We start from the raw sequence: 25,765 nt of genomic DNA, 5'->3' as shown, positions 1-25,765 counted from the left end.
TCAGCTCAGCCTGGAAACTGTGGCCAATTCCAACCTCAGGAAAGACCACCCACAAAGATGGGCCTGAGGTCACGCTGCTTCAGAGACGGGGTAGGAGGAGTCCGAAGAAGAGTGTGCATTCATACAAGCATGCGAAAGTGGGGAGGGGGACAGTGCAATTCTGAGCCCAAGATAAACTAATGGTAGTTGTAATTAAAGTCCAATTAAACTTTAAATTACACATCCAACACATGCACCCATATTATAAAAATGAGTAAGTTAGAAGTTTGAAGAGATAGAGGACACAGGCATAGCTGTAAAGCATTCCAATAAAAAACGTAATTACTAACAGAGGAAAACTACATTTGCAATGGGAAACTTTAGCAAACATCTTAACAAGTGACCAGCAGGAAGGTTGTGAAGCACAGGAGTCAGAAAGCTCCATGGCACGCCCAATGCCACTCGGCACCCCTGGCACTCTTGCCTAACAAGAATGATCCAAGTTCACTCAGAGATAGACCTAGAAACTACAGAAGCATTAGGATATGAACGTCAGGGAAAGAAATCACAAGTTTGGGCAAAACTGAGACAGAAGAATGGTGGCCTGGGTAAAGAAGTGGGTGATTATTAATAGTTTAAATTCAATAAACAGAAGAAGAGAAAGGTGAAAATTCACTTCAACTCAACTGTAGACTGCTGGGTACCTTTACACACATAACAGTGAGAATCTGATATGCTCAAACTGTTCTTGGGCTACATCCTCTCAAGAAAGTCTGAGACAGTAGAGCTTCCCATGATACCAAATGAAGCAAACACACTTACAAAAGAAAACAGAATGAGATGCAATTTTAAATGTTAACTGTGGTATGGCAGTACTCGGCAGTATAATTCTTCTGAACAGACACTTTTCAAAATATTTACTTCTTCCTTTTGAAAGACTGGGCTTGTCAGAGGGAAGGGCTAGTGGCCACCATGTGTAGATCACTAATAACCAAGGCTGGTCCTCTGCACTGTCTGAGCTGAAATTCTCTTACCATGGAACACAGTAAGTAACACTGTGAGTTCAAGTTCGTGTCCGACCTTCTCAGAAAGCTGACCACCCTCCACTGATCAGAGGAGAGCTCAGGAGCCAACTCTCGGCTCCAACCTGAGCACAACTCTAGGAGCTGCTATATATAGGCCATTCACGCTTGCACGACAATTGCTTTCCCCAGTGGCCATGCCGCCTGCCCAAGAGCATCACAGTGACCTCCACGTTTGCCTCCACTGTGGTTTGGCTGCCAGTGAGCACCATATCCACAGAAAGCTCAGTATCTGTTTCACAGTGCTGGAACCTGCCGTGATGATTCACATCACTGTACACTGACAAATTAACACAAGAACACACTGATACCCAACAGCACAAGTCATCAAGGGCCTAGAAAACAGGACTATTCTTATCCCATACATACACTCCACAAGACAGAATGCTAAGTCTGAGTATGACTAAGAATTTTAACACTGCATTGTTTAAACTTACAAATGGTTCAAATGTCATGTACAATGAATTTTAAAAGAAAATAATATTCAAGACACATTTGAAGGAATAAATTGTCAAACATTCTAAATTCAGCTGTTTATAATATATATAATTAGGTTACTGAAAAGCTATCTGATAGATGTATACTGCAACAAAATAAAATCTCTTTTGAAATAAAAAAATATGATTCCAACTCTTCTCAATTTAGATATTATCTAAATGTACTATTTCTCCACTGCTAGTTTTCTTGGTTAAAACTGAATTATCACAGTTACTAAAAGTAAGATTCAAAGCAGAAGGTTCTCTCCCTCCAATACTATGTGGACATCCAACATTACAATGAGAAGCCAGCATCAGACATGTAACCCTAAGCATACAGTTAGCATTAACCCTAACGTGCTCCTTCTGTCAGGAGCACTGGCCTGTGACTGTTCACATGAGGTCTGACGAGCAGAAAGCACCTACGGAAAAAAGAAAAATAGAAAGAAAAAAAGAGTGTCCCACCTAGTTACTTTACAGCTTGATTCAATTAAGTCATTTTCAAAGTCAAGCAGGTTGGAGGGCAGATTATATTCCAATGGAGAAGTCAGTCTTTTCAAACGCAATAAACCAACACAAAATTTTGCTCCCATCTCTTCCAATTCTCGAGTCCCAATCTGTAAGCCCTAGAAATAAAGTAAAACATAGACTCTCAGAAGCTTTGCTGTCCTCAGATGCAGCTTATTACAGTCATAGCCAAAAATGATAACGACATTTACAAGAGTGAGACACAGCACGCAGGGACACGAGCCACTCTAGATGATAAGGCGGCTGGCCTAAAGGACAGTAGCTTACTGCTGTTCTCTGGTGGTGTTTGTTTCTAGAGGCAGGGTCTTGCCATGTACCCCTAACTGGCCTTCCACACACACACATGCTATGAGCTACGATACCTGGCTCTCAAAGAGCATCTAAAGCACAGACTCAGCTCTGGCTTCTGAAGAAGACTCACTCCTGAGTACGTGATAAAATGCCTAGTCCTACTCACCAGGAAGCCAATCACTTTTTACCGGCAATCTGAGGGGATAAATAAATGAGCATGGAATTTCCTGACTAAATCCCTCTTGCTCATGTGTGAAGCTGCATCCAACAGTCTTCCTAGCACTCCTTATGAGCCATGGCCTTGATGTTAGAGTCACTAGTGTTAGAGTCAGAACTCTGCATCTCTGAACGTTACCTCAGACGATCATGCACAGGATCCTAGTGAGGAGAGAGATCAAAGTGCCCAGAAGAGAACGCCCTCAGCAGTAGGAATCACTTCCTACACTCCATGTTGTGTGGGCATGCCTGTTTTCATATCAGCTCTGCCCCCTTTAACCGCTTCTCAAATATGCATCGTAAGGTCATCAGACATTAAATGTCACCATAAAACCACAAATATTGATTGCAAACTACATGGGTTATCATTCATTTTCCAGTTACAAAAATGAACCTCAAAAACAACTGAAGGCCTCACACAGTCAAAGCTGTAAGTGTGGATGACAGCAGAGCCTAGCAAGGGTGGACTCCACGGCGACTCTTCAGGAGCCAGCAGAAGGTATCCCACTGCATCTGGACACTAGGCCTAGCTAGCACGGCAGGCACTTTACCCTGTCTTCCTACCTACCTGTCTTCCCGACCCATGCATCAAACATTTAAAAACCCTATCTTAGGAAGGAACATTTCTCGCCATAGAAATGTTTTAAATCAGTAGGAATTTTATTAACTAAATCACATAAAAAAAAGAAATGATACTTACTTGGTGTCCATTTTGTCTAAAAGTTTGTATGTTTATACATTACAAACAGACGGTCTGCTGGGCTGTCTCAGTGAGTAGACACCTGCCACCACGCCTGACCACCTGAATTCAGTTCCTGGGAACTACTTGGTGGGAGAAGAAAACTGACCCACATACTGTCCTCTGTCCTCCAAGTGTGTGTGTGTGTGTGTGTTCGTGTGCATGCCTGTTTCCCTCTCTCTCTCTTATACACACACACAGATAGAGAGAGACGCACAAACAGCTGCACACATACAGAGACAGACAGAGACACACACACTCACACACATTTATGCAGGCACACATACAGAGACAGACACACAATCTCAAAAACTGGTTTTATGTATCAAAACATGTTTTAGTTTTTAAAATTTGCCTTTTTCAATGGCCAAATGGTACATCTGTGTGTGCTTCAGTGAGATCTTGTCAAGGGAAGACAGTAGACAGTTACAGAGCAGCAGTTCTCAACCCGTGGGTCGCCACCCCTCTGGGGGTCAAATGACCCTTTCACAGTGGTCGCCTAAGACCATCAGAAAACAGATACATTATGATTCATAACAGTAGCAAAATTATAGTTATAAAGTAGCAACCAAAAAGAATGTATGGTTGAGAATTGTTACAACAGGAGGACTGTGTTAAAGGGTCACAGCATGAGGAAGGTTGAGATCCACATAATAGAGGAAGATGCCCCACATCCTTTTCTGGCATCCATACAAATACAGGCATGCACCCTTCAATCCCACCCAGATCCTGTTACTGTGTGTTACACATCTAGCTCAGTAAGAAAAATGCACATTGAACGACTACTTGAAAGTCAGGAGAGCATATATGAGAGGAAACATCAGGTATCTTTATAGCTGAACACCTGGGGCTGGAGAGGCGGCTCTGTGCTTACACATGCTCAGTGCTCTTGTAGGGGGTGGGGGGTTGGGGAGGGTGTTCAGTTCCCTGTACTGGCATGGCACAGCTGACAACAGAGAGGAGTTTCAGCTCCAGAGCCTCCTTGGCCATTGCACTCAAGAGCACACACCCACAAACACTGTAAGTTTGAAAACAGCTAAAACACCCCCAATGCTTTTGCCTCGTATCTGCCCCGTTTGCAGCCACATAAAGAAACAGCTAAACACCCCAATGCTCACCTTATATCTGTCCCCAATGTCACCCTGTATCTGCCCAATGGTCACCTGTATCTGCCCCACAATGGTTACCTGTATCTGTCCCAGTGCTCACCTTGTATCTGTCCCCCAATGGTCACTTGTATCTGCCCCCAGTGCTCACCTTGTATCTGTCCCCCAATGGTTACCTGTATCTGACCCCCAGTACTCACCTTGTATCTGCCCCAGTACTTGCCTTGTATCTGCCACCCAATAGTCACCTGTATCTGCCCCCCCCCCCATGCTTACCTTGTATCTACCCCAGTGCTCACCTTGTATCTGCCCCCCCCAATGTTCACCTTGTCTCTGCCCAATGGTCACTTGTATCCCACAGTGCTCACCTTTTATCTGCCACCAGTGCCCACCTTGTATCTGCCCCCCCGTGCTCACCTTGTATCTGCCCCCAGTGCTCACCTTGTATCTGCCCCCCAGTGCTCACCTTGTATCTGCCCCCCAGTGCTCACCTTGTATCTGCCCCCCAGTGCTCACCTTGTATCTGCCCCCCAGTGCTCACCTTGTATCTGCCCCCCCGTGCTCACCTTGTATCTGCCCCCAGTGCTCACCTTGTATCTGTCCCCCAGTGCTCACCTTGTATCTGCCCCCCCCAGTGCTGATCTTGTATCTGCCCCCCAGTGCTCACCTTGTATCTGCCCCCCCAGTGCTCACCTTGTATCTGGCCCCCCAGTGCTGATCTTGTATCTGCCCCCCAGTGCGGATCCTGTATCTGTCCCCAGTGCTCACCTTGTATCTGCCCTGGTCGCAGCCACATAAAGTGCTCTCCATGGTATAGCTCCTCTGAACTCCAATTTCCCGCCACACAACCACCCTGGCTGTGGATTCTTTGGATTTTTCAACCACAAAGCTACAACTGCTCATGCAAAATGCCGGGGCAATGTGGCTCAGTATCTTAGGCAAAGTCTGTAAAAATAAAATAGTAACCCAGAGGTTATTAATTGAAACACTGCTTTACTTTTAAGTAGCTGTGCCCTCCCCCAGCTCCAGCATTTTACTGATTTAGACTTTTCTGCTGCTTCAGATAGTAGTAGCAATGCACAAAGTGTACATTTATAAGCATTCACAGAAAGCCTGGTCACAAGGATAAGGAAGGGAACTGAAGAGCTGGCTTTGCAGTTAGGAGGGCCTGCTGCTCATGCAGAGGACTGCACTGCACCTCCCAGACCCACACTAGTTATTGTCTGTAACTCTGCTGGCTCCTGTGGGAACTCACATGCACATGTACAATCTCTCTCTCTCTCTCTCTCTCTCTCTCTCTCTCTCTCTCACACACACACACACACACACACACAGAGAGAGAGAGAGAGAGAGAGAGAGAGAGAGAGAGAGAAACACACACAGTCACACATAGCAAATATTAAATAATCACATAAAATATGAAGAAAAACATGTTTCAGATTTAAAAACAAATTAGCCCAGGAAAGGTCAGCTGATTTAACACGAAGTGTCAATGACCTCTAGATTGACAGACAGAAGACAGACAGAGCTAGCACAAGCAATGAAATCATAACTAAAGCAGAAATAATATTTTTCTAGCCTAAAATTATTCTCAAGTTCACCTGAAAATGTAAACATGTGAGCAAACCATGAAAAACTGACACACCGACAAAAACGTCTATGTCTAGAGAACCAATCCCACAGATGCCAATGTAGCCCATATATCTGAAGTGACCCAGACGAAAACAGCAATACAGGAAACACACTGTGCTCTACAAGAGGGTTCAGAAGCAGGACACACACAGAGAGATCTGCAGTACAGAGAGTGTGCACACACAGACATGCTGCAGGACAGAGGGTGTGCACACACAGACATGCTGCAGGACAGACAGACGGTGTGCACAGACAGGTGCCCCACTCATGGCATTCTGATCATCAACTGGCTTCATCCATATTGTGGGGAGTTTGGCAACACTATTCAAATGACCACCTATAAGAGACTACTCGACAAATACAGGTAGGTTTTCTGTTACAGTAAAACTAAACTGCACAGTTTTGTTAATTAATAAAAATAAAGGAGATAAAGTTAAACATGATGACCTGAAAAGATGGTCAACAAACATCAAGTTGCTGTACAGTTAAAGGAAGATGGAGAAATGGCACCATGGCTAAGAGTGCTCCCTGCCTTCGTAAAACCTGCATTTGGTCTCAGCACCTACTTGGGGGGCTCACAATAGGCTATGAGCTGTCTCTCCAGTCCCTAGAAGACAGTCTCAGGATTTCGTGTTCTGAAAAAGAAGGCAGCATAAGGAAATGAATCCAAGAGAAACGGCCTCCTGATACCGGTGAAGGAGAGCTGCAGCGTATATGGTGTTCGATGTGTGGGCGTGCAGTGAGCAGTCCTGGCCTTGAGATGGCTCAAAGTCCTGTTAGAGTGGGCCACATTAAGTAAACTGAACTCAGGGTTTCCCAGAGACCCAGTCACATCTGCGAGCATCCATAGGCACCTCAGACACACATATACAGGTAAATAAAGTTATTATAATTCCTAAATTGAACATAAAAAATATAATGTGAATATGAAATCTGCTTTCAGCTTAAGTGACTAAGAATAGTATTTTGGTATTCTCACAATATCAAAATATTCTCACAGTAAGGGGCCATTACAATAAGGGATGCTGCACTGGTGTTTGAGACTAGCACATGGAGAGGCCCTACCCACTACATTACAATAAATGCAGATAATATCAAGCCAATCAAGCTGTCTCTTTCTGATTTTCCAGTCTCTGTGGCCTCTTGCTAGTCACTTTCAAATGCTGTTTCCCTAGATCTCAGTTAAGTATTCCCTATTTCACTCTGCCCCTGAGGTCTGCAGACATAGTTTACTTAATGTTGCCACTCTCACGGGCTCTGAGCCATCTCAAGGCCAGGACTGCTCACTGCACGCCCACACATCGAACACCATATACGCTGCAGCTCTCCTTCACCGGTATCAGGAGGCCGTTTCTCTTGGATTCATTTCCTTATGCTGCCTTCTTTTTCAGAACACGAAATCCTGAGACTGTCTTCCAGGGACTGGAGAGACAGCTCAAGAGTTAACAGCACTTCCTGTTCTTTCAGAGGACCCGAGTTCAGTTCCCAGAATTCATACAGCAGTTCCCAATTGTCTGTAACTCCAGTTCCAGAGTTTCTGATGCCCTCCTTCTTAACCTCTGCAGTAACTACACACAAACGGTGCACAGACACACCTGCAGATAAAACATCCACACATAAATCCTTTAAAAATATTTTTAAAAAATGATTGACCAGTAGCCTCCTGGACAGGTTATTTGTGAGGCAAACACTGGGCACTTTCAGTGTTTAACACCATCTCCCTTCACACTCACACAGAGGGCTAAGAGGGACACACATTCTGATATGTAACCCTTTTTAGAAAGATCATAAAACTCACAGCAATTTCTCCTGAGAGAACTGGTAATTTCTTACAGGCAATCAATGATCTATGTGGAGGCAAAAGACATGTGAGGGAAAAATTCTTAATCCCAACTGCAAGAAGCATTAGGGCTAAAACTAATAAAATATCCCACCTATGTAAGGAAGTTTTATTCAGAAAGTAAGACACAACCAAATAAACAAACAAAGGTCATGGATACAAATGCTCTTACACACTCTCAAACTTAATTTAGATTCAACACTACTCTGATTCAAATCTCAATATTAATCTACAAATGAATATACTAGAATTTCTGAAGGAAATAAACAGAACAGACAAACAAAAGATCCACAAACAACAAAAAACCTACCCAGCAAAAACTTTTTAAGGAATAATAGAAAAGTTGTCAGAATTCACCATGATTAAAGTGGTGTGGTGCAGAGATAAAGAAACCCTACCCTCACCCCAGCACACACAAGCACAGAATACACACTCACACTGGGTATCTGTGGGCAAAGAGAAAGTAACATGTCTATCCCAAATACAAAAACACATCCAGACAGAGAGAAAGGACCAATATGAAAGCAAACCGTAGAGCAAAAGCTCTGGAACAGAATTACAGAGATGTGAGCATCATGTCTAACCAGCTCTCGTGTACTAACGTCTCGTGCGGCTTATGTGCACTTCAAATTCAAATGCTCATTAGCTATGTCCCCTAGTTACCCTGTATCCCATGTCTTCCACAACATCACAGGAAGCCGCGTTGTCATGGGTGTGCCACACTGTCTCTTTGATGCTGCAGCCATACATGAATACATTCTTTTTTCGAGAATGGCCATGGTAATCACAATAAACCTTAAAGAGATCATATATTTTAACAATTAAAGCCTTGGATCTACACATAGCACATCTCAAAAGACACATTCTGTTGGTTTTCAGTATGTTCACATAAAACGTTTAGCAAGCTGAATGATGCTAACTCTACTCTGTGAGTTCTAAATTCGTAGTTCCATTCCATGTCCAAAATAATTTTTCCTGTAAGCAGTTACAAGATTTTGCATTCAAGGTTGTAGAAGAATGCTTTACTGTGATTTTTACTTTAGTAACTTTAGGATGAATTAAAACAAACCTCTGTTGCCAAAATAAAATTTTGAATCTTCACATTCATATATTAGCAAATAAATACAGATAATATCAAGCCAACCAAGCTGTCTCTTTTAGTCATTTCATTTAAAAGACCCATCAATTTAATAAGAAATAAAACCTCATTTGGGGGAAGGATTTATAATTAATGTTTGAATTGATAAATCCTCAAAGGTGTCGCATTAAGCCCCACACTCTGTTCTTTATCACCTACTCAACACTTACAATACAGTGAATGTGACTCCATCTCAGTTGTACAGATACAGCCATTACAACCTCAAACAGATGTTAAAATATTTAACTAATTTAAAAGAACCTGAAAATGCTTTCAAGCGAAAAAATGTACAAAACTTTTACATAAACTCTTAAGAGCATCATTTTTAAAAATGAAAAATAACGCATTAATTTTATTCCTCCATTTTTCCCTTCCTGAATGCAAGATTAGATAATTTAAACACAAACGTAAAAAGAGGTACACTCTAATCAAAACTGGTGAGGACGGACACATGTATGAAGTCTGTCAGCCTTCCCACAGCACTCTGGCTGTGCTTGCCCTGTGCCCTGGGGCTTGGGTTTCACAGGAACAGACATGAACTGCTGTGAGATCTGGTAAATATATACTGCTGCCTTTGTGCTGGTCACACAATGGTTAACGTCTGAAGCACATGACCTACCATTAATATTCATAAACAAAAAGAAAACGGTTAATACAAATTCTAAGCAACAAGAATACATTGTTAACTTGACACTATAATCATTATAAAAGGTAACAGAAAGAATTTTTGAAATTAACAGCTGACTTTTATAATCAGACAATAACATATAAGGTACACAGGAATCACAGAATTCCAGGCAGATTAAAGCTAGAGGCCACCTATGTGTGAGCCCATAAGAGACAGAGCGAGCATTCCACAGAGACGCCGTTGGAAATCTACAAAGTATGTGAGGGGAAGGGTCCTGGAAAGGGCAGGAAAACATGTGAGAAGTAGAGGGCAAGAGAAACACACGGCCAGGAAACAGTCACTGGCAGGCTGAGGGCACAGAAGTGGCCTGCAAATGAAAACCTGGTGGTCCTGCCCTCTGAGTATGCCCATGGCCCTCAACCCTCAAATCTAGTCATGGGTTTTGGTGAGATGCTGATTCCTTTGGCAAACAGGTCAGTGGCAGCTAGAAATCACATGTCCCATGTCACAACTTGAGATTCAGCCAAAGTCATCCAAGACCAAATCTGATTTTTGAAATTGAGCTACCTCTCAACCCACCAATGCAGAGGGAGAGCAGCTGGCAGGGTTAAAAGAGATGGAAGATAGACAATACTGTAGATTTCAATGAAACAAAGAATCATATTCAAGCTAGAAAACCTAGAGGAAATGGACACATTCTGTGACACATATGACCTAACAAAATTACACTGAGAAGATACTAACAACATAAACAGAATTACAATAATGGAGGCTGAAGCAGCAATTTAAAAAATATACTGCAACATAGACTTCACTGCCAATTCTACCAGACCTTTACAGAAGAACTCATACAATCTTGAAAAACAGAGAGGCAGGAATAGAGCCAACTTCATTCTAGAAAGCCAGCACCACCACCACACCAAAGCAGGATATGGCATCACAAACAGGTACAAACACCTGGAGGCGAGTTCCCCAGATAGACACACTTGCACTAAAACCCTTATAAAACAAATTCAAGTCCGTGTTATAATCAGCCATCATAACTGAGCTGGTCTCTCTCACCTGTGCAGGTTGGCTGAATGCATGTGAGTAAGAGTCATATAGCACATAAATGACTTGGGGACAGAAACTGCACAGACAAAGCCTTCAGCAGGGTGAACTTCCCTTCACAAAGAGTCTAAAGAAACTAGGAGTAGCAACACCATTAGGCTGTATAAAACAAGCCTGCAATTAATAGTACACTAAATAGGGAAGACTGAGAGCATTTTCTCCAACATTTGGAACAAGGATGCCCACTCTCTCCAATGGTGCTCAGGGCTTTAGCTGAAACAATAAAAAAACAGCACACAGGTAGGAAAAGAAGTCAAAATGTTCCTATTTGCAAAATAAAAACAAACCCAGAAACACTCTCCTGTACTTGGAGGATCCCAAAGCCTACTAGAAACCTCTTATGATCTTGAGGCTGTCAGAAAAGTCAACTCACACTAAACCAGCACAGGAGTCAGCAGCTGATCTGGGTGTCAATAAAGAATTTGCCAGCTGTCACGATCTCCATGCTGGCCATGGACTCTCTCTGAAACTTTAAGCCCCACATAAACTATCTTCTAAAAATGGTCTTGATCATTGTGTTATTACAGCAATAGAAAAGTAGCCAAAACAAGAGCCTTCTTAATAATGGTCTGGACAGCCTGGGTCTCCACATCTTCATTGTACATCTGCATCTCACAGCTGGTGGACATCCTGGGTCTCCATATCTGCATCCCATAGCTGGTACAGAATCCGCGCAACACATCAAAGACCTGAAGCTTTTAAGATACCAGAGGAAAGCACCTCAAGAAGCAAGCACAGGCAAGGCTTTTCTGAAGAGAATTCAAGTAGCACAGGAAATAATTCCAATTAGCACACAGGATTACACAGAATTAAAGTACCTACATGACACAGGAACCGATCCCTGACAGCCCTTCAAGACTGGCTGGAAGCTCACAAAAGAGCATCAGTTGTTCTTCTGAGACGGCCTGGGCTCAGTTCCCAGCTTCCACACTGAGCTGCTCATACTACCTGTAAATGTAGCTCCAAAGGCCCCATGCCCTTGTTAGACCTGCTCAGGCACATGAACGTGTCATACATTCAAACAAACACTTTTTTTATTCTTTAAAATGTTTTAAAAATTATTTCATTTAACGAACGTGGGATATTTTCCCTGGAAGTATGTGGGTATACACACACATACACACAAACACACACACCAGGTGTGGTGTGCTGCCTGCAGACACCAGCAGGCACTGGATGCCCTAGAACTTGAGTTATGCATCATTCTGAGCAGCCATGTGAACTACCAATCAAAGTGGATCCTCTGGAGGAACAGAAGTGTTCTTAATCACTGGGCCACACTCGAGCCCTGCACCTTCTGGTTGTGTGGTTTTAAGTTGTTTTGATTTTCTTTTTGTTGGGGGTGTGATATTTGTAAACTACACATCTGAGGATTAATATGTAAATGCTATAAATAATTAATTAAACCCTAAAAAATAAAATGGCCCACCCAATAAATGGTATAATGAACCAAAAATAAATAATTCTCAAAGAAGAAATACAAATGGCTAATCAATACTTGAAAAGCAGTCTGGGGCCCCAGATGGTGGAGGGAGAAAAGCAACTCTAAAAGTCACCCTGACTTTCACATCTGTACTGTGGACAGGCACACCATTCTTCACACATGCAAAGATAAAGAAAGAAATGTAATTCTGTTGGGTTCTTTTTAGAAAGTATTTGGGATCCTCAGCCACCAGAAAAATGTAAATCAAAGCTGCTCTGAGTCTTATCCAACCAGAACAGCTATCATCAAAATCCAAATAACAAACACTGACAGGGGTGTACAGAAGAGGAACACTGTTCACTGTTCAGACATATGAATGTGTGTAGTAGCTATGGAAATCAGTACGGACATTCCTCAAAAAAAAAAAAAAAAAAAAAGCTAAAAATCAGAGCCACTGTAGGATCCAACCATACAACTCTAACTCAACACCTGAATGAGGAATTTTATGCATCTGTGAAAACAGATACAACTAGAAATTATAGTAAATGCAGTCAACTAAATACAGAAAAACAAAGACTGGTATATATGAATAGATATACATGGAACTTAGTTTATAGATGTGTAACTAGTTTATTCACGTACAGATCACAAAACTAGAAAGGGAGATGGAATACAGGCAATAAGACAGCAGAACAGGGGACCCATTGAGGGAGGTAAGAGAAGCAGCTAGGACAGGGGAACAAGGACAGGGAAGGCAGTGAGCAGGGACATGAGGAGAACAAGGTGTAATGACACAAAGGCGTGAAGATTCGTGGTGAGGAATGTCACTCTGAATGCTAAGAGAAAACATAAAGTATACTAAGTCATAAATTAGTAGTAAATGCACTTATGTGTGCAAACAAACACAGCCACATACCAGAGGTAAGCGCTTCACTGCGGCCAAGTACTGGAGCAGCCCCTTTGCATGGTAAATCGTGGGGTGTAACTCTGGGTTTGGACTTTGCCACTGTCTGTTCAAATCCTCTCCACTTAGGGAGCAGCGGTGACTGCACACACACAAAGGCAGAAAAACAAAAACAAGGATTCAAGGCGATGCAGACTGGGCCAACTCAACACACATGGCAATCATTAAGTAAACTTGTAGCCATCGTTCACTACATTCATTAAGTAAACTTGTAGCCATCGTTCATTCCCTACCTGGGAAATCCTATGTCATATTTACATAATCATGGTGATTTCAATTTTAAAATGGACTTTTGTAAGTCATAAAAAGTGTACTGTATAAATTAGTAAGCCCCTTGTCTCTTGTCTGGATAGGGAGCATTCACTACACTAAGTCTGTATGCTACTGCTTGTTGGCTTGTACACTCTGAGACAAAGGCAAATACATGAAAATGATGTGGTATTGAAGAAATGGAAACAAACCCTCCTTTCTTCATAGGCGCCAGGCACTAACGCTGTCAAGCACTACAGCCACACTCTCAACAGGAAGCGGGACATGTGTGGTAGGAGTCCTGACATAGCTTTCTAAGACAACTCAACAAAGATTTTATAAAATTACATCCCCATGGAATCAGAACACTAACACATGCATTTAAAAGTCTGATGTATTACCCACCAAAAACTTGGTCTTTTTCCTAGAAAAAAATCATCAAACCCATTATTTGAATTGACTTGAACACTAGTAGATCACAAATTAGATGCAGCCACCATACCAACCTATGACACTCCTGTAACCACTGCTTAACTTACTTTCCATTGATGACACCATCTGGATTTAGCATGGGGACAATTTTGAAAATGTAAGACTCCCGTAAGCTCTGGGCCGTCGGACTGTTGCTCATGAGGTACTCCAGTGTTCCTTTCATCACCCAGCTGGCATTAGTCTCTCCAGGATGCACCCGTGCAGACAAGAAAATGTATGGGCGAGTTCCTAAAGTACACACAAAAGCACAATTAAAATGAACGGCAACTACAATTTTGGATGGTGTTTCACTTTGGGGCTCTAGAACTCTTCTCGGTTGTGAATTCCAGTGGAAAGTTACCATGCACACACAACATGCACACTCTGCACTAGCCTTCAGAGAAAACCACAGAAAATGCATGTAAGTTGCCAGGCACAACAGTCTGCAATATAGACGTAAACAGTGTGATAATGTACAGCACGGGGACCACTTGATTACTTTCTATTGATTAATGTAACTTGAAAACGGTTAGTACTTGAGGGTAACATAGTTTTTTACAAAGAATAGCACCTGGGAAAATTTAAAATATAAACTTGTGTTTCATAAACTCATGGAGAAAAGGAAAATATTAATCTAAATCTGTACAAATGATAATACAGAGGAACATGTGATACAGAATCAACAGAGTGGTCACTATGCACTCACACAGAGTTGGCCAATACCACACACCTCACCACCCCTACACCCATGCACAGTCTGTCTGTCTGTCTGTCTCTCTCTCTCTCTCTCTCTCTCTCTCTCTCTCTCTGTCTCCATTGTAATTTGAAATAATTATCAAAAGTTAAACTATGCTCTTGTTTGCACTACCTCAGCAATTCTAAACTTTAAATAGTAGGGAAAACCATGCAGCTATTCAGCGCTAGCAGAATATTGACTCTAAAATACTACTGTGTTTTAGCTTCAGCACAGTTTCTAGAAACAACTAAAACACAACCATCAAAGCAATCCTGAGAGGAAACCTCAGGTGATGCTTTCACTTTCCAGAGTGGGCAACTGAGGCACAGAGGTGGTCTACAGCTAGACGCAGGACCAAGACTAGAATCCAAATCTTCTCATGACTGCTCTTGGAATTGTCATAAAATACATTGGAGGCAAACACAAGTGAGAATGTGTGAAGTTTTGAGAGAAGACAGACTTACTGAATTGACAGATATGTTCATAATAATTGGACTCTGGCATTGCTGTTATGGTCACCAGAGGACAGCTGTTTCCAGACAAGGTTTCACACAACACGTCTTTTCGAAAATAGATTTGTTGAGGATTGTGTGCCGATTCCAATTTTTGAAGATGCATCTTGACAAAAATTTAAAAGCAAAGTATATAATCATTTTAAAACTCCCTACTGATACAAAGAAACAATGTATCTAGAGATCCAGAACTAGATCTCTAGAAGTAAATCTGATTCTTTACTAGAAGTAAATCTGATTCTTAAAACTTACCTATAACCATCAATGCCAAACAACCATGAACATGTGAGGGACAAGAGAAAGGTGGCACCTACTAGTTACACACCACACCAGCAGGATTACCCTTTGTGGAATCGAAAATTACCCGAGGCGGAATCAATATTCTAAATAAGTTCATATAAATTCAGCTAAGGCTTTGCTGCCAATCTGAGCTGTGAAAAAAGCATTTGGTTTTCAAAGAATTTAGAATTCTAGACTTATACCTAAGATCACATTAGTTATAAGCTAACTAATCACAAGCTAAAATTACAAGCCACAAGTTATGAACAATTTCTTCTGACATCTAGATGTGTGTGCATGCATGCATGTGTGCATGTGTGTGTGTATGTGTGTGTGTGTGTGTGCAATATTGACATTGTTCGGTGAGTCTTAATGACCACGCCATGGGGCTGTCACTCAGCCCAGCCTCCCCTCTACACCACAGGTAGGCCTCCCTTGCACTGGAGCTGCCCTTCTCCTTCCTGTTGTATCTGATCCCCCTTTTATACCCTTGCCGGTAGATCAGATACTTTGTTGTGAGAATGAGCCTCCCACAGCTGGCTATCTACTCACTCTATCCAGTTTACTCAGCTTTGTACAATACAAACATTCACAATGTCACAGCTCTCTCACACATTCTGAGGAGCTTGAGTCTTAGAGTGTACAATGACTCTGGTTCTTACGCCAAAACATTAATTTTCCTGTAGAAAAATTCAAAATAATTCAAAATGTAGCTTTATTTCCCTACTGTTACAAGATTCCCTACTTGTTTCTACAAGATTAATATTAATATTTATTTATAGTTATATTTATATTATAGTACTTTTAGTTAAGCAAACTGAAATCTCAGTTAAGATTTGTTCACAGAAAGTTATAGAAGTATCAGTTTCTACAAGTGATATGTGAAATATATAAATTTTCCTTCCTAATTCTTTTTAAAATTCTTTTCTGTTTGTGAAAGCATAGGAGTGGGCCCATGTGCATGTACCTGTGTGAGTACAAATGAGACAGACGCTGACATGCATGTCAAGTGTTAACTGCTTCTCTACCTCTCCCCTTTGTTTCTCTTTCCTGAGATAGGGCCTCTCAGTAAACTCCAGCTGCCTTCACCCTGGCAGTGGGGTTCAGGGCTCACTAGACCATAGCTGGTGTTCCTCTGTGGGTGCTGCAGATGTAAGTGGGGCCCTCCCTCTTGTGGTGCCAGTGTTTTAGCATCTGAGGGTCCCCAGGCTCTCAGAGCTACTTGATCATCCCCTTCCCACCTGTAGTGTTTCCAACAAGTACCTCATCTCTATTGATGTACAGCTTGCATGCTATTGAGATACTTAACCAGAAGCAAACTGTACCAATTACCTGATACTTCCTTGCAATACACAACAAAAATATTCACAAGTTTACCATCAGGCTCTCTCACCTGCAGAGTTGAGTATGTATATGGATAGTGATAGGCAAAATAGCAGACATCATCTTTGTGTGGGAAGTTCACAGTGAAGGTGATGGTGTAGTAAGACTTTCCCTTCTGTCCACCCGCAGCAACTGAACTTCTGGAGAAGTGATTTCTGGGATTGAAAAGCATAAAGCATTTTATTCTCCATGCACAGATGTTCTGATTTCCTATGCTAATTTTATTAAATAGAATTTCAGAAATAAAAAAGAAAAACCCCAGTGGATATTTAGTTTAATTGAACTGCTTTATTCAACAGACACTGTTTTAGTTACTTTCCTCTTGCCATTATAAGAGACACCATGACCAGACAATTTATACAAGAAGGAGTTTACTTGGGGCTGAACAGTTTCAGGTTCCATCCTGCTATGACCATCATAGCAGGGAGCACAGCATCTGGCAGGCAGGCAGGCCGGCAGGCATGGTGCTGAAGTAGCAGCTTAAAGCTAATGTCTCCATCCACACGTCCGATGCAGACACAGAGCTCACTGGAGGTGAGGCGGGCATCTGAAACCTCAAAGCCACACATTCCCTCCAACGAGGCCACGCCACCTAATCCGTCCCAAACAATTCCACCAAACAGGAACCAAGTGTTTAAACATGCAACCCAACGGCCACCATCTGGCAGCCCTGTTCTTCTCTAGACTGAGAGCATGTGAAGCTCACACTCCTGTCAGGGACTCACAGCATTAGCTGACTTCATCCATGACATCGCCCTCCATCAATTAACAGGGAGGACCACATGCATGGGAGCTGCATCAAGCAAGCCATGGCACCTGGCACTTTACCATAATGGGTGTTAAGACTAAAAAAGAAAACTCGCCAGGAAGGCTGCTGTTTCCCAATGCTTCCTGGTGTGGCAGGAGAGAAATCTGCAGCATCACAAGAGCTGAGCTCTTGTCAAAATGAACCAAAGTTTGATTATGCTTTTCCAGCTAACTGACAGTATACATGGTTTCAGTAAGATACATCATTTGTTAATAGCAAAGATGCAATCAGCAAAAGACAAACTTAAAACTCCTGGATGAGAAAGAAACCAGTTTAACAGAGCAAAGGGAAAACTACTGATAAAAAAATATTTAAGAAACATATTAACATAGATTAAATGTGACTTGTGATGAGCAAGGGAGATCAGTAGTAGACAACAGACATTTTTAACATGGAATACTTTCGAGGGTGTGTTTTTTTTCCAAAAACTGTTTGTTCTTTTTTGCTATTAGTTCTACAAATAAATCACATTTCCCAGGCTTTTATACTTAATAAAAAAAATGTAATGTGTGCTCTTTCATAAAACCTAATGGGGAAAAAAAAAAGTACCACGGAACATTTATATGACCCCTGGGGAAATCTGAACCCTGACTAGATTATAGTAAGGAATTTTCTTAATTTTTCTGCTGTACAGTAATGGCAAGGTGGTTGGATGGTCTTTAAGGGGTCTTTGTACTTTAGAGATAAGTGTTTCTGTACAAAATATAGTATCTGACAACTCCTTTAAAAAATTCAGCATGTGGGCCACTAACAACATGGCTCAATGGACAAAGGTACTTTCTGCCAAAGCTAGCAACCTGAATTCAGACCTAGAACCATGTCACAGGAGGAAAGAACCAAACTCCAAAGTTGTCCTTTGACCTCCACACGAAAACAGTGGCAGATGCACCCACCTTCTAACACCAAGCCCACAATATAAATAAATCAATGTTAAGGAACTTTCACAAGTCAACATGGATGTAAGGAGCTCTGAAATGCACACGCAAAACTAATCACACAACAGTAACTGTTCAAAGTGGGCGGGAAACACCTGGGACAATATCCTATTCATAGTTTTTTAAAAGTCCTTAAGTATTGCTGACATAGGCATTTAAAGATACTCTGCCAACTCATTTCTAAAGTTCTAAAAACCCTTGCAAAATAGGGCTTATAGGCTATTTATTCACACACTTACATATTCCAACTATTCTTCATTAATTGCATCACTGTATACTGAATGGCCAGATAATGGCAAGTGCTAAGAACTAAGAATCATACAAAACAGTTTTTTCTTTGAATTGGCCTAACTGAAGAGCTTTGTACACCTGTAGTGAGAGTTTGGTTTCTTTAAAAACCCAGTTATGTTATATGAATATGTTTTTGTTTTGATCCCAGGTGTGGGGTAAGAGGCAGCTTCACAGCCGGTGATTTCGATTTGCCTTGTGCACTAGCTGGGGTGTGATTTTTGCCAGCTGCAGATAGTTTAATTCTGGAGACTCTGGGGAGGGCTATAGATAGGAAAACTCCAAGAACGCCTGGGAAGGAGGCTGCTGCTCCCCTGCTTCTTCTGGTTGTTGCTTTTTGTCAAATGGTCATGAGAAATGAGACAAGAAGAAGAAACTGGATATTCTGAAGACAAAGACTGAACTTGCCACAAGGAACTCAACACCTCTATTCGGCAGAAGAAGCCTAAAGAGGTTTATGTCTCCTTTCCCCTCTAACCTTCTTTCTCTCCTACCTAGTGTCGGGGGTTGGAAGAGATTGGGATAGAATAAGGGCTGGAAGGGAGGAAGAGTTATAAGAACCCAGTAAAGTTGTAAAAAAAAAAAAAAATGCCAACATATGCTATCATACATGTTCCATGGAAGTTACAGGCTATAAATGAACAAGACACACATGTTGACAGAAGACAACTATGCTCTATTTATAACAAGCACAACAGTCTCTGATCCTTAGCATCAGACTTCTGGAAAGCAACCACAATAATGCATGCAACATCAAAAATAGTTAACTAATGAATGCTAAATTGCACTCAATTCCAGTTTGGTCTGAGAGTAGCCTGACAAAAAAAGCAAAACTTCCTGTTACCACTCCTTACACAAAACAGAACTTAATTGTGTTATTTATGGTCACGCACACTGCAATGTGAGAAGCATGAGTGTTTTGATATTTAATATCCTGAGCAATTCTTCTGAAACCATGCCCACCACTGCCCAGGTCAGCACTGGGTCGCTGCAACGTTCTAGGACAGAAGAGGTGACCTTTGTATTGAGCTATCATTAAAAACAGTCCAAGCAGTGTAGCGTGGAGGTCAGGGTACACATTTCCTTTGTTTCTGCTTCTTATTTATGTGCTACTTATTCTGCTAACAAACACAGAGGGATGAAACTTTACCGAGATGAAGCCCATTTCTTTCCCAGAAAGTAACAGAATTTAAGATTCAGTTTTTTTCCAAAGGGAACATATATCCCAAAGGGAACATATATCCAAAGGGAACAATTTAAGTTGCTTTAAATGCTAGTCATCATCATCTTCTGGCGAAGCTACAAGAACGAGACATCAGTGTTAGTTAAGGACAACATTAAGAATCAAAATCCACTTTACGGAAAATTCAAGACTAACAGGACAGAAACTGTTATCCAAAGGAGATAAACACCAAGACCGAAATTAGAAACATACAAACTCTTGTGTGACTGATGGGAAATAATCATTAAACATGGAGTTTTAAAAAATAAAAATTTAAAAATCTATTTTTATTTTGGGAGAGGTTGTAAGGACAGCAGGCAGTGATAAAAGATACAGGGAGATGAATGGGATCAAGGTACATGGTATGAAATTCACCAAAAAAAAAAAAAAAAAAAAGTTAAAAACACGGGATTTTAAATGTTCAGTTCAGATGTCGGCTTTCAGAGCGGAGCACTTGTACTATTTGCAGTCACATTCAAACAGAAGAGCACAGGGAACTGAAGTCTCCCAGCCTCAGCCGTGATGCGCAGCTCACAGCAAATAGTGTCCTCTAAGAGTAAAGTGCAAACTCTATCAGTAAAGAAACAGGAGAGGACAGGAGTCCATGCTGTCAACGTGCAGGTCTGCGCCTGTTCTGAGAGAGAGGCTGGGCAGAATTATAAGTCACATACATGCTTTCCATTTTAAGAGAGTAACTTGAAGGTATGTGTGCCTTAGGGAAGTATTTCTGAAAAGACAGCACCAACGTGTAATCATGGGCCTTCTCTCAAGGAAAGGTCTAACCTACTCACACAACAGCCACACTATCTAGGTAGTAAGCCACACCTCCTGGCCTCCTGGGCACAGAAATGCACATAAGCACATCAAGGATAAAGAGGTCATGAGGAAAACTGGGTTGAGGGATGACCATTGGAAAGAACTTCAGCCAACTATGTAGGTATGAGACACAGGCACCATGAACCGTGTGCATATACGGTGCATGCACCGTGCTCCTAATGTATTGTACAAGAAGGAGAGTAAGTATTATGAAACATTTTACATATAGAATTATTAGAGTAAAATACAAAGCAAGGACTAAGACTTCTGTGTCATTTACAAGCAAAGCTGTAGTCATAAACAGGCATCTATGTCACACACCACCTACCCTCCCATACAGCCTCAGGGACACTTCAGAAAAGGAGGAAGAAAATCTAGACTAAATCAGTGGCTTCTGGATATAACAGGACAGCTGTGCTCATGAACTCAGAGTAGGCACCAGGTTCACAAGCTTCCACTCCAATCAGGGGCTCTATGGACAGCTGATGGCTTCTGGAGCGGACAGAGTTGGTTTTCTTAATGGTGTGGCCCTCTGTAGGCCAACCATCCTCCGACGGACGTCCCCACACACAGGTGTATGGGCAGCACAAATTAGACTCCATGGGTTATTTTACAAAGTCGGGGAGAAGAAAGAGAGGGAAAGGAAAAGGAGAAAGAGGCAAAGTTCAGGGGGTTGGGGAGTCAGGAGTGGAGTTGAAAGAGCTGGAGGAAGGAGTGGGGTTGAGGAGGATCTCAATACACTGTATGAGATTTCCAAAGAGTCAATAAAAATGAAGGTTGCTACTGCTGGGCTAAAACATCATGAATAACGGGAGGGGGAGGGAAGCATTTACTTGGCTTACACTCCCACAGCACTGTCCAGCTCTGAGGGAAGTTAGGACAGGAGCCTGGAGACAGGAGCGGACACAGAATCACGGAGGGGTGCTTCCTACTGGGTCCCCATGGCTTGCTCAGCTTTCTTATAGAATCCAGGCCCACCAACCTAGGCATAGCACCACCCACATCGGGCTGGACCCTCCCACATCAAATTACTAATTAAGAAAATAACCTACAAGCTTGTTTACAGTCCAGGCATTTTCTTAATTGAGGCTCCTTCTTTTCCCCTGACTAGCCAGCATACATATTAAGTGTGTTTTCATTGTTACACTGAAACAGAATGGAATGTAGCCTTCTATGAACTTCTGGAAGAATACTCACTTGTAGTAACAAATGTCAGTACCCATACGAATCCACCATGGTCTGGCATTTAGTGCTTCCTGAACTGAATACATAAGTGGCTGCATACCTTTGAAAGAAGAGGAAAGGAAAGAGAATTCTTTTCAAAATTGATGTAAAAATGAATCTTGCCTTCCAGAAAGTACCAAAATTTCAGGAAAACTGCAGTATATTGTATTTCAATATTTTAGGATGTATTAAAGAAATCTGAGTAATTTCTTAAATTATAATTTAATCAATAGCCTTTTAAAGTTCAACTAAAATGGAATAACTTTAGAGTGAATGGCTACCAATTCTTTTCTGTTAAATTACTGTTAAAGAGTTCGGTCAATTAAAGTTACAAAGTAAAATCCTTGTACAAAGTAAAATAGTCAAACTTGATAAAGAAATCGTGTAGGAAGATGGCCCTGAAGGTAAAACTTGTCATCCAAGCATGAGGCTCCAGTAACCCTCAGAAGCCATGGAAACAGCAGCACCTGTCTATAATCTCCGTGCTCCTAAATGCTGGAAGCTTATCCAGTGAACATGGCCAAAGCAGCAGCCCACAACACAGACAGACCCTGGCTGAAGCAAAATCAAAGGGCATCAGGCACACATACACACAGGCAAGTGCACACACACCACAGTGCAGGCAAAGGCGTGTGCACACAGGTACACACTAACACACAATAATGAGCAATCACTCCTCTAATTCTTCATAGAGTCTCATGTGCAGTAAGAAAGGCCACAAAGATTTATATGTGTTTTCATGCCTTCTCTACAGAAGTGTTAAAAATGGCGTGTGTCCCAGCTAGTCTTGCATCAGTATGGGACAAGCTAGAGTCATCTGAGAGGATGGAACTGCAACTGAGGAAAGGCCTCTGTAAGATCCAGCTGTAGGACTTTGCTTAATTAGTGACTGATGGGGAGGGCTCAGCCTACTGTGGGTGGAGCCATCCCTGGGCTGGTAGTCTTGGGTTCTATAAGAAAGCAGGCTGAGGCAAGCCATGGGCAGCAAGTCAGCAAGCAGCATCCCTCCATGCCCTCTTCATCAGCTCCTGCCTCCAGGTTCCTGCCCTGTATGAGTTCCTGTCCTGACTTCCTTTGGTGATAGACTATGATGTTGAAGTATAAGCTGAATAATGCCTTTCCTCCCCAAGTTGTTTGGTCATGGTGGGAACTGACAATGAAAGCAGGGTTAAATAGACCACACCCTTTCCCTGGACACTCTTAAGAGACATGCTTTCACATGAGTTTTAAAATGGCATTATCTGCCCAGGCATCATGGTGCACTCCTTTAACCCCAGCCCTGGAGAGACAGACATGTGGATGTCTGTGCTCCAGGCTGGCATAGTATACATGTTGAGATCTCACCTCCCCACAAATAAAAACCATAAAATCATCTTATTTCATTCCGGAACCTGATAAACTAGACTTTTTAACTAGAATTGAGTTAAATTTTAGAAACACTGATGGCTTTTCTGAGAGCTGGCTTGATTTTAAATCCTACCTTCAGTATGGAATCATTTTCCTGATGTAGGAATAGCTCATTAAATATATTTGCATTTCATAAGGTTTCTTTTCCTTTCTAACTGGCTCAATGCTGTTTGAGGCTCACCTTAAACATGTGCTGCCTAACACACGCGGGGGGGGGGGGAGGGGGCTCGCCATACTAGAACGCATGGAGCTATCATGGGTGGCTGTTATTTAATATTTCACGTAACACAGCTATGCTGCCTCCTGGCCCTCTAGGAGGAGGCTAACCTCCTGTGTGCTCCTTAATGACACAGCCTCCTTAGGAAGTTACTGTTTTCTGTTTCCATTGCATTTCAAGAAATCAGAACCTCAGATCCTGATGATGAATATACTACACAAACAATCATTTTCTCATGTTAATAAAAAATGTTATACAGTACTCAATGTAACATTGACCAATTTTCTCAAATCAATTCTATCATGTATAATACAAGAGACAGTGACTAATCCCCATGTGGCAGACTCTGCTGTGTTTAGATGTATAAAAACAGTCACTGTGTCCTCTCACCTGCCCGCCCTACATGGTAAGTGATATTAATTCCATCACCAGAACTGACTACATTTAAGAGTTAGGATCATTTTATCCATGGTTTTGCAGCACAAGCAAAAGAAAAAGCATAGCTCCCCTCACACCACTGATGGGCGCACTGTAAGCTCCTTACTGTAAGCCACCTTAGTTCTAAGGAATGGCTGTTCTTCTACAGTAACTTGTTAAATTGGTTATTATCTACAATTCTACACCTAGATTCTTACGTTGCTTCTTTTCTTAGATTTGGTACTTTTAAATTATGTGTCTGTGCATTTGAGTGCAGTAACCATGGGGGCAGAGGTGTAGGTGGCCCTGAAGCTGCAGCCACAGCTTGCTGTGAGCCAGCTGACAGGGATGCTGACAAAGCAGAGCACTCTCAACCACTGAGCATCTCTCCAGCTCCACAGGCTGCTCTTTCAAAGAAGGAAGTTCAGAGATCACACTAGGTTCAGAAAAGTAAACTTAAGTCCATTTGAATATTTTCATGAATTGCTAGAATAAATAACAAAAGTATAATTTACTTTTACAGGATTAAAAATGTAGTCTCCCCTCCCACCTTTTTTGTTTGGTTTAGTTTCTTAAAGCAGGGTCTTGTGTAGCCCAGGCTAGCCCTGAACTCCCAATCCATCCACTTCCCACTTGCTAAGAGACTGTAGGAACGTACCACCATGCACAACGTTGCACTTTTCAATAGCGGAAATAGCCTGTTTAAATTCCTACATTGGGTGGGCTACAGAGATGGCTCAGCAGTCAAGAACACTGACTGCTCTTCTGAAGGCCCAGGTTTGATTCCCAGCACCCACACAGCAACTTACAACCATCTTTAACTCCAGTTCCAGGAAATCCAACACCTTCCTCTGACCTCCAGTACCTGACATGCATGTTCTGAACATATATTCAGGCAAAATGCCCAAACACACAATTTAAAAAAATGTTAGTTTTACTTTTGTGGCCTGTTTAAACAGGTCAGTGAGAAAGAGCACTTGTTGTACAAGCATAAAGATCTGAGTTCAAATCCCCAGCACACACGTAAGAAGCTGGTTGCAACTATATATGTGCCTATAACCCAGCACTGAGTGGGCACACAGAGGATCCCTGGGCTTTACTGGATGCCAGCCTTGCTCCAGGTTCAATGAGAATCCTGTCAAGGGAATAAACAGAGTGCTATCAGGATAACAACATACTTCTTTAGCCTTGGTGTGTGTGTGCACACACACACACACACACACACACACACACACACACACACCCCTACCTTTTTCTAAACATATTTGTGTGCTTTGCTTTATTTTTTGTCTAAATATTTTCAACACTTGTTTCCATTGATTCTCTCCCTTCCCTTTGGTTTATTTCCTTCTCTAGTTTCTAACATTGGATATTTTCAGCTTTTTCTTATTTCAAAGACTAGAACATCTCCAGTTTACAAGTTAATGCTGATTAAGTCATGCTCCCTAGGGCTGCGGTGGCTAGCCTTCTGCTAAAATGAAGTGCATTATATACAGAGGCAACGAGCCTAGCTCTACAGGAGAAGTTAAATTTTTAAGTATTTAATTTTAATAGCCTCGAAGTGGTTAGTAGCTACTACCATGATGGACAGACATTTCTAAATAATTTCTAACATCAGTTTTAAATATCTTCTTTTAAAAAAAAATAAT

General features: G+C 41.8%; 1 protein-coding gene across 5 annotated transcripts in view; it reads right to left on the bottom strand.

The window, feature by feature from the left end:
- The window catches only part of LOC143433718 (cytosolic carboxypeptidase 1), a 53,739-nt gene that overhangs the window by 8,925 nt on the left and 19,049 nt on the right, over positions 1-25,765 (bottom strand). For 4 of the 5 annotated variants that reach the window (XM_034510205.2, XM_076938894.1, XM_076938895.1 and 1 more), the window contains 8 exons: positions 22,049-22,136; positions 16,793-16,937; positions 15,073-15,226; positions 13,941-14,121; positions 13,105-13,234; positions 8,553-8,684; positions 5,186-5,362; positions 2,003-2,163 (listed from right to left, as the gene is read on the bottom strand). In XM_034510205.2, the coding sequence (XP_034366096.2) occupies positions 2,003-2,163; positions 5,186-5,362; positions 8,553-8,684; positions 13,105-13,234; positions 13,941-14,121; positions 15,073-15,226; positions 16,793-16,937; positions 22,049-22,136 (1,168 nt within the window). The remainder of the gene's footprint in view (positions 1-2,002; positions 2,164-5,185; positions 5,363-8,552; positions 8,685-13,104; positions 13,235-13,940; positions 14,122-15,072; positions 15,227-16,792; positions 16,938-22,048; positions 22,137-25,765) is intronic. The other variant, XM_076938897.1, reaches the window with a different exon arrangement.

Source organism: Arvicanthis niloticus, chromosome 8 (assembly GCF_011762505.2).
Source record: "Arvicanthis niloticus isolate mArvNil1 chromosome 8, mArvNil1.pat.X, whole genome shotgun sequence".
NCBI lineage: Eukaryota > Metazoa > Chordata > Mammalia > Rodentia > Muridae > Arvicanthis > Arvicanthis niloticus.
Note: the sequence above shows the minus strand (reverse complement) of the source record. Positions and strands in the feature narration are given on the sequence as shown.